The sequence below is a fragment of the Plodia interpunctella genome, chromosome 10 (genome assembly GCF_027563975.2).
Source record: "Plodia interpunctella isolate USDA-ARS_2022_Savannah chromosome 10, ilPloInte3.2, whole genome shotgun sequence".
NCBI lineage: Eukaryota > Metazoa > Arthropoda > Insecta > Lepidoptera > Pyralidae > Plodia > Plodia interpunctella.
Genome location: NC_071303.1, coordinates 5536570 through 5550474, shown reverse-complemented (window position 1 = coordinate 5550474; position 13905 = coordinate 5536570). Strand labels below are relative to the sequence as shown.

General features: G+C 34.1%; 1 protein-coding gene across 2 annotated transcripts in view; it reads left to right on the top strand.

Annotated features, from left to right (window-relative positions):
* The window catches only part of unc-13-4A, a 64224-nt gene extending 50579 nt beyond the window's left edge, over positions 1-13645 (top strand). The window contains exons 17-25 of one of the 2 annotated variants that reach the window (XM_053750380.2): positions 1137-1200; positions 1830-1954; positions 3786-3876; positions 5630-5792; positions 6067-6292; positions 7168-7333; positions 8189-8348; positions 9127-9361; positions 11233-13645. In XM_053750380.2, coding sequence (XP_053606355.1) covers positions 1137-1200; positions 1830-1954; positions 3786-3876; positions 5630-5792; positions 6067-6292; positions 7168-7333; positions 8189-8348; positions 9127-9361; positions 11233-11327 — 1325 coding nt within the window. In that variant the 3' untranslated portion in view covers positions 11328-13645. Of the gene's footprint in view, positions 1-1136; positions 1201-1829; positions 1991-3785; positions 3877-5629; positions 5793-6066; positions 6293-7167; positions 7334-8188; positions 8349-9126; positions 9362-11232 lie in introns of both variants that reach the window. The other variant, XM_053750379.2, reaches the window with a different exon arrangement.
* Positions 13646-13905: the final 260 nt, after the last annotated feature.

Below are 13905 nucleotides of genomic sequence, written 5' to 3'. Positions count from 1 at the left end.
AATTTCAAGCTTTTGACCCATATAGTCCTTCGTGAATACCAAGTGGTATTTTCGCTGTCCTCCTCAGTACGACAGGAGTCAATTTAATTATTCTCTCTCAAAAAAAATATATGTCTTAAAACAAATATTAAGAATAAAAAGCGATATCGTACAGTACTTATTTCAGTTTATTTATTTATTTATTTACTGATTTCTTGCTGCGATATTATACAATCAACACGTAATATTCTCATATTTAATATTTAATTTGAAATATTACCGTATCGAAAGTACAAAAGTAGAGGCACGCAAACTGTTTTATACTTCTGACAACCATTGAATTTCAAGTAACACCTATTCCGATCTTAACCACATAGTAAAAGTAAGTTCCAGAATTTTTGATACTGTTGAGGTAATATGTGACAAATCTGGTTATAATAAGAGTTGTTTTTCTAATGAAAGAGCAAAATTGGCTGAGAGGGCAAAAGGCGAAGGTTCACACCCGCGCTGGCGCCCGCCCATTTAGATACGTATCGAAATCTAAACTGTGCCGCGACACGAAAGCTTTCATTGGTTTCAGACAATTTTAAGATTGCTTGGAAATTGTTCATGTAACATTAATTTCAGATCAAAGATAAATTTTATCCATGACATTAAGTCATTTTAAAATCTAATAAATGAACAGCATACATGTTGCCCGTATTAAATTATTTAAATTACCATTGAGTTCTAGACCCTGAATGTACACTGCTCATTTTAATGCGTCAGAATAATAAATTAATGAATAACTTTGTGGATCGCTATTCATAATTAATCTTATTAACATAGTACTGTGATCAAGCTCGATAGAATATCATATGATACATACATAATTGTTGACCGTCACATGTCGGCGTCCGACATGGATGTCATACGAGACGGCTAAGGGATACATAGCTTTGTAGCTTAAAGAAAACAACAGCATTAGCAACAACAGCTGTTGACGTCAAACAGGCGGCAAAATGTTAACTTTATTTTACGCTGAACCCGGACTTCCCGCCATCTCAGCCAAATGAGACCAGGAACACAAGAAGTTGAAAGAGAAACATATTGCCAAATATTTGATAACTAACTACTGGTGGTTTACCGCTCCAGTAACGTGTTGTAATAATATGCAGATCGTGCCGTGGAGGGAGAGCATCTTGTGAAGCACAGCACGTCTTCCGTGGACACGGCAGCGTGGTAAGTCACTTTACATACTAATTTTAACTAGGGAAACTCACATAATGAGATGGAAATTCATTGCTGGATGAAAATCAGCGAAAAGGATAAGTAAAGAAGTGATTTGTTACACTTTTATTTTAAAAAGTAATTGTTAAATAAATTAACATGCACACAAATATGATTAAAATATTCACAAAAACATTTGGAACAGAACAACTATTATTTCTTTCGCACTATTTCTGTAAGGCATCTTGAAACGCTTTCATGGAATTTTATTTAATTACGCAACTGAATTCCTTTTTGAATATAAAGTTAATGGGAACGGTATTTTTGGTACATTAAATGAAAATTTTTACTCAAGGACCCAACAATATCTGCGCAGATCGAAAGTTAAAAAGAAATTCTATCTCATTGCAAATGACAAGCCATTGTATGTGTATAAAGTGAACCATCAAAGAGCAACATAATTAAATGAATGGTTGTTCGGGAAATCTAAGCTCAAAAGCGGTCGAGCCTTTTTGAAATGTATTCTAACATTTCAGCGATAGATTAAAAAGTTGATCTATTCATCTATAACTTCATTGACTCAGCGACCTTAGATGACCTTTTTTATGTTGATCTTTGAATCTGACAGACTATTTTCATAGCCTATACCACATGCGGTTGGTGTGGCGAGCGATCGGCGGGCCAGAGGAGGGCTCTTTCCCCGGGGGACTGCGACTGCTCGAGGCGGCGTGCGCAACCGCACTGCATTACGCCGACCTCGTCCACGGTGCGCTGGCCGACCAGGGCTACTATGAGAACCACGGTGACTACACTATTACTAGTGTTAACTTATTTCTCGCGACGACGGCTCCGGCAATAGGTGACAAGGACTATCGCAACGCTGCTCCGCTGCTGTTGAAGCTCCACTGCCTTATTTAGTAGTTGCACTAGTGTCATCGACGTCTTTGTAGCGGCATCAGGTTATTATTTTATAGATTTAATGTATATCGGTGAATTGATATCATTATTGCTTTCAAATTACACTTAAGTAACTTATCAATTTTATTATAAAAAAAATTAAATAACCGCCAGAGCTATTTATATTACTCATATGTGTGTAATAAATACCTATTATAACACTCATTAATAGCTTTGACTATTAACGCATTCAGTTAGTAAAAATTTACAAAGGAAAATTAATTTATCCAAAATCTAACCAATATTTCAGTTACAGTTAAGTACATATTGTGACATCTGCCATAGAATTCGTCTACGACATTGCTACGCCACCGTCGGGTCGTAGCTTTTATGTCTTAGTCATAGTGCGTAGCGTTAGCTCGTAGCAAGCTACGAGTATTCGTAAAGAACATGGTATTATGTCTATGATCAACTTTAAGTAAACCAATTGTTATTGGCATTTTTATTGGATAAAAAATTAAAGATAAAATAATAATAATACATAAATAAATAATATAAAACGAAATAAATAATATAAAACTAAACACGATAATTAAATATCACTTATATTGTTTTGAATGTGGCTTCACTTTATCACTTTGTTTGGTTTGTCTTAAGTAGGTAATGCCAGGACACCTACTATTTTTTTACCAACAAGATCGTGTACAGTAATAAATTCAAATGAGCTAGGGCTGGCTCATTTGAATTAATTACTATATGTGAGCTAACGTAGCGGATTGGGGATTCTTATGATTAATAATCCATAATTCCGTTACCTTTGTTACTCAATCACGTTACTAAAATTACTAAACCGATTTAATGAATAATTAAGATACACGAATATAATATAACTTGAAATATCATTTATAGGATACCTTTTATCCCGAAAATCTAATGGGAGCGCAACTCCCCGGGGCCCAGCTAGTATTAATTAACTTCGGCTGCGTTTTTTGTTTGTCCAAATACAGTACAATAAAGTACAATCAAGTCATTGTGAAATCAACTGCGTTTATCAATTTGGAATCTACATGGCAATAGAATGAAGATTTACGTCTTAAAAATCTTATGTCGACAGTATTATTTAACATCCTGTGAAGTTTCAACACCGAGCATGGGTACATAACATGACACAAGTTCTTTACCTTTAGAAAAATAAAAATATATAGGCCGGACGGAATTGCTAAAAAGGCCGCTTCATCCCTTGTAATCCTTCTACGGTTCTCCTAAAGTGTTTCCGTTGGGGAAACCGTGCTTTATTACGGAAATTGTTCTTCCATTCTGTGCTTTTAGCTTCCAGTTGACACATATTTGATAAGTAAATAATTAAAAGCCGATTATTGATAACTGAGTAAATATATTTTTTAAGTTTATTCAAGTTGTTTATTTAACTAAATGAAGAATATACTATGCTAGCTGTTGCCCGCAGCCCGACTGAGGTAGCCTATGATTTACATTAAAATCGACCCAGCGGTTTAGTCGTGAAAGCATGACAGTCAAATGCATTTATAATACCTAGTGTGAATAGTTTTACTCTAATCCATTTTAGTGACTTGCATTTATTATAATAAATCTATTTCAAAATGTACAAAAATACCTGTTTCTTGATCCTGAGATACTATATAATAAGAGATACTAAATTTAAGAGTCTGAATTGGTCACAGGTCAAAACAAGACGACAGAGGAAATATGCACGATCGTGAATAACTTGGAATACGTGCGCCGCTCGCTCGCAGAATATGACGATGAACACACGTAAGTACAGCTTTATCTTTGAACCGTGAGAGGATCTCACTCGAACGTGAAAATATCGCTGTTTATTCTACGCGTACACGCTGAAATAGCTCGTATCACTCGGAAATAAACGGCAGCGGAGCGTGAATGAAATCATAGACACATGACCCCGCACGAATGATAGAAATGACTGCTTCGCTATTTTTTCGATTGAATTTATTCGGTAACATATCTAAAAATAAGAGGAAAATGTTAGGAGAAACAAGTTAGTTTTCTAACTTTGTTCTTCAAATTTGTACACAAACTCAAGGATGTGAACTAACAGTAGTAACTAGTGAAGTTTTGTAAGTTTCATGGGATTAACACAGAAAGTTTTGACAGGCGGAGCATTCGTTGGCAAACTGCTTATGATATTTAGCATTGACTTCGCGGTATAATGGCATAATGCCTGATGACTAACTTGTGAAATGTAAATCTAATCTATAACTAATAGGGATGTATTTATTTCATTAACAACAGAAAAAACACGCGCCAATTATTTTCTATAATGTATGTACCTACGTGGTACCTACTTACAATTGTATTTTTTCAAGAGTACAAACTTAATATATACAATTTAATACGTAAAATTACACTTACAGAATTTGATTTGTTCCACACGTGTAAAGAATAAATTGTGAGCCGTATTTTATGTGAATAGAATGGAAATCTTAAGGATAAAAGGTTTCCAAATGCGTCTCGATTGTTATGGCTCTATACAGAAGTCGAATCAAAGAGTTGTTCGATATCACTGAAATTTTTATTTGAATAAAATATAATTCTAATTTGTCGTAAGCAATTGAGTATTTCATAGCTTTATGTAAACTTAGAACTTTCCAAATTTCATCATACGAAATAATCAATTGATAATAGTGTCAACAGAACAAAACGTGCTCGCAAATATGAATTGAAAGTTTTGGACCACGCATTTAAAAGTAATTATGTAGTTGTAAACAATGAATGTTAGAGTTAATCACACAATCTTGTGAGGTAATCTAAGCACGTAGCTAATTCGCGGCGAAACGTAAACGTTTATTGGTCTGTCGGCGGGAACAATAACGCCTGCGCTAATCCTGCAAATGAGCGAGTTGGTATCATTGTCAAAATTACTACACTAGATATATAATTTTGTCAATATAGTACTAGGAGTCGTAAGTAAAATCGATATGATATATTGTTTGATTCCAATACCTGTAGCCGCCTCTTCTAGCTCTAAACCCCTCTACTCGTGGTCTTAGTAGTAAAATGATATCCGGCTTGTTTTCTTTTATATTCAACGTGGACTGAATCGGCTTTGCAAGTCATTGCTTAAATAATAGAATTTAAACAAAGTTCTATTTCAGTCAAGCAAAAACTGGCAAAGTAAAATAAGATAATTTGCTCAAAATTAATCAAATTTACCATCAACACGGTGAAATATTAGTGCGTTACAATTTACGCTTACGACCGGATCACGACGTTGCTGATTCAAGCGGGAGCGTGGCGCGATTTGCTGATTTATTTAATTCCGGATATCAAGAATATAATGTTTTAAAAATTACATCTTTTCCGACTATCTGAACTCGACCGCTCCGCTATACTCAAATCAGAATGCTTGAACATGACAAACGTATTTCCATTATATATAAGCCATTATTTGAGTTTATAGGCCCTTATTTTTAGGCATTATTTTTATATTCGTATTAAATATACATTTTCTTGTAAATTAAATTTAACGGCATTAATGAATTGTCAGTGCGAACGATGAAAACAGCCGGCAGCTGGTGCGAGGCGCTTTAAGCACTTTGGACTCCCGGGTGGCACGGGCGTCGGCCCCTCTCGCGGCCCGAGCCCGACCTCCACTGCGGAAAGCAGTCTTCCATCTAGCGTGGTCTCCTGACACATTACCCACGCCCCAGGTAAATAGGATAAAAAAAAATTGACAGCTACAATATAAATTATTGCCAAAGATACTATCTAATTCGGAACCTTTAAAATTTTAGCAAGTTATAGTAATATACCTCTATTAAACAAGCAGTGGCGTAGCTACCGGTCCCTGACAAGCAATCTTTTTGTGTCGCATCGCACACTCATAATTTTATACTTTTAATAAATCGTAAAAGTTGAAGTGGGGCTCTATGCTTGGCATATTATGTTTATTTAGCTACGCCACTAGTAAAGCCATTATTTCAGGCCATAACTCCCCTATTGGAGTTCCTAGACCAGCATCTGTCGTTTCTGAACACCTGGTTGCTGCCGCGAGCGTTCACTCGCGCGCTGGGCGGCTGCTGGAGCGCCGTGCTCAAGGAGGTCTCGGCGCAGGCGGACGCGGGCGGCGCCGAGCGACCCAGGGTCTACCACCACAGGCTAAGGGAGGCCCTTGATCTCTTGGCTGAGTTCTTTCATGCTGAAGGCAAAGGTGACGATAAAATGTTCAATTATTTTTCCATTCCTGGATTAACGCCGGTGTCAAGATAAAATATGTGCCACGTAAGCTTTTCTGAATTAGAATCAGAATAAATCACCTTTTCGGCTTTTCGCCATGGTAACTGAGCTTCACAACCAGTTGTGAAAAAGGCTTCTAGCACCGAAAAGTGACCTGAAGTTTAATAAAATTACGTCTGTTACCTATATATTCAAGGGTAACAACAAACCTTTATCGATTTTTTTTATAATATATTTTATGTGTCTACGGGCAAATAGTATAATAGAACTTACAACACATATAGGTTTAATACAACTAATATAGGTATATTACCGCAAGAACTTTATAATAATTTTATAAATGTAGTCAATTTCTATTGCAATACAATAAAAGATCCAATTAAAGTTTGTGATTTTGATCGCTGCCGATAAATGTTTACTTTGCTCTCGATTACGACCAATGTAACGTGAACTTATTGAGATGAAAGCCTCTATTGGCTTTATAAATACTTGCAGCTGCTAACAGGTTGAACTTTCTTGGGTTATAATACAAATTGGAGTTATTAAAGTTATCAAATTTTAAAGATTAAACTTTGACATTTTAAAATTCAAGTCAAACCAAAAACCTAATTAGTTATTCTTATTATTCACAATTTCTATTCAAAATAAATTTTTTTCTGCAAAAAATCTTTTGTAAAAAAAAGCATAAAATCACAAAATAAACTCATTATAACGACAGTTTTCTTTTTTCATTCTGTATAATAGACACTGTATTTATGTAACAATACGCGAATACACACGGGAGTGAAGTTTTTAGGATATTATCAGTTTTGGAATATTGTTTTCTAACTCCCAAAGGAATTTGAACAGGTTTGCCGATGTCCGAAGTGCATAATAGTGAGTGGGCACGCGTTGAGCAGAGAATGCAGTACCACCAGGCACCCACTGAGGAGCTGGTGGAGCTGTGGCTCGCTGACAGGCTCGCCGAGCAAGTCAGGACACCGCTACCATCACCCTACGGCTCCATCTTAGTGAGGTATAATTTTCTTTCCTTTACATTGGAAACTTATCCACTGTTTTGTAAACCCAAACGTAAACATATTGTATTGAATGTATTTTTTGCAAACATAATTAGATTATTCATGATAATATAATTAAACTTCGATTTGCTAGATATTTTATCATTGTTTGATTGTGGCACAAAACAATCAGATTGTGATTTGTTAGTATCTCTTAACTTATTTTTTACCACTCCCTAATTTCACAAACCTATATCTGTGATTTAATATATATAAATGATAAAAAGGATAATGTTGATAAAAAGAAATTGAGATTGATTGGAAAATGTACTAACCTAGTTTTTCCATAGCTTTTCAGTTCAATCATTCTAAAATGGGCCATCCAAAGTCATCCGGATACAATGGGCTCACGAGAGCATGAACAAAATCCGATGAACGTAATAAAATTTCAGTTTCTCGGTGTAACTTTTTGCTATTTTATGCGCTGCTCGCTAGAATAAAAGCAAAGTCTGGCGCAGAACACAGATCATGTGTGAGGTACATTCGATGTGATTGTATTCATAATATAGTCGTTCTGTGTACAAAGTCTATAAGTGTATATTAAGTTAGTATTTCGAAATAAAAACCTTTAGGTTAAAGATATGTACATAAACATTATGACGGCTTGTGGGCTATCGTTTAACACTACTTAGGATGACTCAGCATAATATGTGTTGTTTTTCATATATGTACTTAGAATTGTATGAATGTAATAATTCATTCATACACCAATCGCTATAATTTATCTTCCAGTTTTCCTGTAAATTCTTTTTGAATTAACATCCACATTATTGGTAAATAGAGTACGAATAAATAAACAAGTTGTTTGGCAGGGTGTACTTCAACCACGACTCGTTATGCGTGGAGGTGCTCTCAGCCCGTGACGTCATCCCCCTCGACCCCAACGGCCTGAGCGACCCGTTCGTGGTGCTCGAGCTGCTGCCCAAAAGGCTCTTCCCGAAAGCGCATGAGCAGAGCACAAATGTCCAAAAAGTAAAATTACACAATTTTAATTACAATAATGTATTGTATATCTATTTATTTAAATACACATAACAAACTCGTAAAACTATACATAGTAGTAAAATTATAAGGTTACGATCTACACTACAATTCAAAAACAGTGTACATACAAAGACCATATAAGAAAAATGCAAACAATTAAGAAATATGTGATAATGATATATAGATAAATATTAACTAAAAAATGTAGGTTTACAAAATCATAGACAAGATAAACATTAACTGTGAATTTTTCCTTCCTTTTAACCTAACCTAACTGAGACCCTTGGGGAACACCAGATCTATCTATCTTAATGTCGAAAAGTTTTTACATAATAAACTAAATATTTGAAGTGTCACACATCAGGAAGTATACCTATTAGTACCACTACACTATAAAACACAGTAGTCGATACCTATTGACGATAAGGTTATCTAATCTGAATAAAATATGTACAAAGTAAATGTTTTGTCCATTATAGCCCCTGGATTTCTTATCATTTGCAAAAGCTACTACCAAGAACTAATTTATCAGATTTCAATCAGTCGAAATCATAAACAAGGCCAAGTCGAAATCATAAAAAGTTAATGATTGTAAACACATATTTAAAACACAATAATTTTGCATTTAAAACTTAAAATAAGTTTTATTTATATTGAAAAAAGTCACAACAGCATTAAAATTTAAGATAAAAATGTTATGTATTTCGAATTTGTTTCCTATAGGAATAAGAATCAAATTTACAAAGAAATATATTATATCGATCAGAAAACACTCAATCCTGTATGGGATGAGTGCTTCGAGTTTGGCGTGTCACTGGAGGCATGTCGTTCGGGGCAAGCTGCGCTGTCGCTGACGGTGTGGGACCGTGACGTGCTGACAGCGGATGATTTCGCGGGGGAAGCGTTCGTGTCACTGTCGCGCGTCCCCGGCGTTAACAGTCACGCGCCGCCCGACCCGCTGCGCCCGCTCGAACTGCCGCTCATGCAGCTCCATGACCGCAGTGAGTACCACGCTACACAGGTCTTGTTCATGTAGCTGTTCCCGTCACCAGCGTCAACAGCCACGCGCCGCCCGACGATTTTTTTGCTAATATAAATTCACTACGTAGACCTTATGCTTGTCGACGGTCTATTAGCAAAAAACGCTCGTAGACCGTCTACGTAGAAGGTCTACGAGTGCTTTTTTAGTTGTAGAATTCCACGCGTAAATTCTAATTATTTTACTAAAATCTTCGCGAGATATATTAAAAAGAAAATTGTGATATTTTTTCTAAATTCACACATACAATTCTAATAGGCATTGGTATTATAAGTTTGCAATTAATTGACCGAGCGAGCGAGGTCTACAAGTCATCTTGGGGCAAAAATACATTTTTTGTTTGTATATATATATATATGTATGTTTGTAATGCGATAACTTTTCAACCGTTGGTCTGATTTTGATGAAATGTAAAGGGTATGTAGGATCTGTCAATATAATTTTTAAGTTCGTGGGGCATCAAAATCGTTTGTCGTTTTTAAAATATTCACAACTAGCTGATGCCCGCGACTTCGTTCGCGTGGCCTAACAATTTTTGGTAATGAGTCAAAATTATTAGAGAAATTTAACTGTACGGACAAAGCGTAACGAAACCTATACAGAAGATGCTCATACGACTGAAATATATATTTCCTATAGTTTAGCTAGACTATTGTGACTATTCTTCAGGTGTTTTAGGTCTTCGATTTTTATACATCAACAGGCATTTCCTAGCATTTCCATCAAGCTGAACAACTTTTGTTAAGGTGTCAATTCCATATTTCCTATAGTTTCACTGCACCACTATGGGTCTGCATCAGGTGTTCTAGATATTATTTTTTTATACCTCAACAGAAAAATAACAACTTTTATTAGGGCGTCATTTCTATATGTCCTTTAGTTTAGCTGTGCCACCTTGGATCTGCATAAAGTATTCCAGATCTTCGATTTTTTTTACCTCAACAGAAAATGCTCATCAGACTGAACATCTTTTGTTAGGGCGTCATTTCTACATGTCCTGTAGTTTAGCTGTGCCACCTTGGATCTGCATAAAGTATTCCAGATCTTCGATTTTTTTTTACCTCAACAGAAAACGCTCATCAGACTGAACAACTTTTGTTAGGGCGTCATTTCTATATTTCCTATAGTTTAGCTGTGCCATCATTATTCTCCATCAGGTGTTCCAGTTTTCAAAATCATTTATACCATATATATTGCCCAGGCTTAATAGCTATATTATAACAAAAAAACACGCAGACACGCAGACAATACTCGTATATGTCTGCGTGTCGTGACAGATTTTTTTTTCAAACTCTTACTCTGTTGCTTTTACTCTATCGTCTAATTTTTATGTAAATTTATTATACAGGATTTTTTTCTACTGTGTACTGTTTACTACTGTTTTATTGTGTTCGCGAGGTGTAAGTTCGCGGCGAACAACATTTAATTAAGTAACAACTTTAAACTTTACAACCGGAAAATTGTCAGTACACAGCCACAATATGATGAGTCACCGCCATAATTAATAACGCAGCCTCAAATAAAACAAATCGTCCTATAACAACCGGCCATGCATTAGAACAAGTTCAAGTATTGTTTAACTCTAATAATGAACAGTCGAGGAAACTTATTACATCGAGCGAATGATGAAAGAGCCATATTTTATCAGGCACATTTTACATTCGAGCTTTTCTTTTTGAACTAAAAGCCATTTATTTTATATAAAGGATTGGTACGGTAAAGCCGACTGTGGAGCAATCTCGATTGTAGGTATTTTAATGTAGGTATTCATAATGATCGCTGATATCGTACAATACGTAACGTAGCATTTTGTATACTTTTTTTATTTCACAGATCATCCTATTCTACAAATACTGGAATCCAGGACAACGGACAAGCTTGCAATGGAATTCGTTAAGAAACAGAAACTTAGGTTCGCCGAGCAGTAAATTAGCTGTGCTATTTATCAGCAAAATACTTATTTTATATTATATTCTTACACTTTCATTTACAATTAGTTCATTATTTGAATTTACGCACAACGTCCATTTAAATGTCGACAATATTCTTATTAATTAATTAAAATATATTTTACAAAGAGGTCGATATTTTTTACAATCAAAATTAAGTTATTTTATTACCGTTAATATGTACCCATTTATTATATTAAGATATATAATTACACAACAGTATTATTGTATAAAGTACATTGTACTTCAAAGACTGTATTTCTTCTATTTATGAGAGAATATAAATATTGTGAATGTCTACTTCAAACATTTTATATGTGTATAGTTAGTACGCACCCTCGGAGCTTATGTCCCTAGTCTTAGTCTCTCTTAGAAATCCCGACCAAGTACTATAAGACACATTGTTACCCCATGTTTCATGACAACTCTTGTATATTATATGTGAAAATTCTTTCAACATTCAATACTTTCTTTACTATTATTGATAAGCAGATTTTTCTTTGTTATTCCATTTCTTAAAGTGGGTTGTCTCAACCATTACTGAATAAAGTAGTTAGATAATTCGCTGACTTTATTGCACCCAACTTAGAGCTTTGCCTATGGCTAATGAGCTTGAATATTATTCTTTATCAATATACCTGTTATATTTTATCAAATTTAAAGCTTTTGTGATTGTTAAATTGCGCTTCAAACGAGCTTGGTATTGATCATCTATCCGTCACATTTTATAATTATACATTGTCTTTGACGACTGATTTTCATTGTTAGTTTAATAATTATACATTTTAATAACTTTATGTGAAAACGTTCACTGTGTATACATTTGTGTAAAACTATAGAGGAAATTGTATTGATGTTTATAATAAATATATTGTAGCAAGTTAATTTATGTATGTACTTGAAGAATGAGATTTAATATAAGTCTTTAATGTATCAAATGTATTGAACGATCGAAAATACTAATTTCGTTTTCGAAGAATATTATGAAATGCTATCAATATGAACTTTGGAAATATGAATAAAACTTATTGAATTAAATGAGATAAGTATATGAAATGACATAAAAACGTAAAAACATTACATAAAAACGAAGTTGTTAGCGTCCTATCATCTGCAATAAAAGAGCTGACGATTTCCAAACGGCTGAATATACATTTTTCGAACATAACTAAGAATATTTTTGATTAAATTCTCTTTGAAATAAATAAAAAAAATAGATTAAAATCGGTTCCGCCGTTTGGCTTCTATGGCGCCACGGACAGATACATACACAGACAAGACTCGTTAAACTTATAACTTCCCTCCTACTGTCGTCGGGGATTCAAATTTATATGAGATGAGATAAAAATTCGCATATTACCAAAAATCAACAAATGAAATGCATATATAAGTTACATGTACCTATTTTATACAGTCCAACAATTATTTTGTAGATATCCTATGAAAATAAGGAACTCGATTTTCCTTCTGGAAATGTAATGCCTTGTATAACTTATGCTTTAAAATATACTTATTTACGTACTGAAGTGTAGGTACCCTTAGCATCAAATCGTTATATAGCAAAGCCTCCTTCCAATCCATATCACTGAGCTTTTCTATCTATTGGATCATATCACTAGAAATTATGAAAACTATTAATGGTCAAATGTTTACTATTTTCTTATATGTAAACCTTTTCGAATAGTTTACCGGCAAACAACTTATTTATGTACTTCTAAAATGTATATGTTCTGATTACAAAACTTACAACTTATAATATCAAACCTTTTGGCAAAACAAGACCATACCAAAAGTCAATTATTTAAAAATAGGCTTTACGAATAAATTATTTCCATAATACAATTTATATATGTATATTTTGGATCTTATTGCTAATAATTGCAATTTTATAAATTATATTTATACAATGTTAATCTATCCATATTTAAAGAGTTAATAAACTGAACATACAAGTTTTAATGGAATTGATTCGATATCATAAATGGAACAAACAAGAGAGGGATTCCCTTGAGGCTAACTTCGAAGAAAAATAAAAGGTTTTTTGAATCATCTTAGTAGTAAACTTCTACCCTTATCGGCTCATATAAAATGTGTGTGATAGAGTTGATATATCTGTATCCCATTGATTCCAATATACTATTGACTGTCCGTAGAATTCCCATATACCTACTAAAATACATAGAAATTATAAATCAGTGTCTGAATAATTTACAGATAGGTACTAGATAAAATCAATGTTATATTATACTATTATTGACACTTGTGTTCCTGGCTTTAATAAACTCTATGAAATTAAACATTTATTTTATTACTTCCGAAGTTAGTAAAGATTATGTAATATTTGAAAATATAATCGTCAACTAATCTTACTACCACAGAGCGGTTGGTAATAAGATATTACTGTCTTTCCTACTAAAATGTAGACCGTCTTAAACCTAATGTACTACCAGGTACATTCGGTAAGACGAGCCTAAAATTGGTTTAAACCAAATAAAATTAAATTGAGTCATGAATTATGATGCAATATTTATGTTACGAAGGTATTTACATAGTTCGA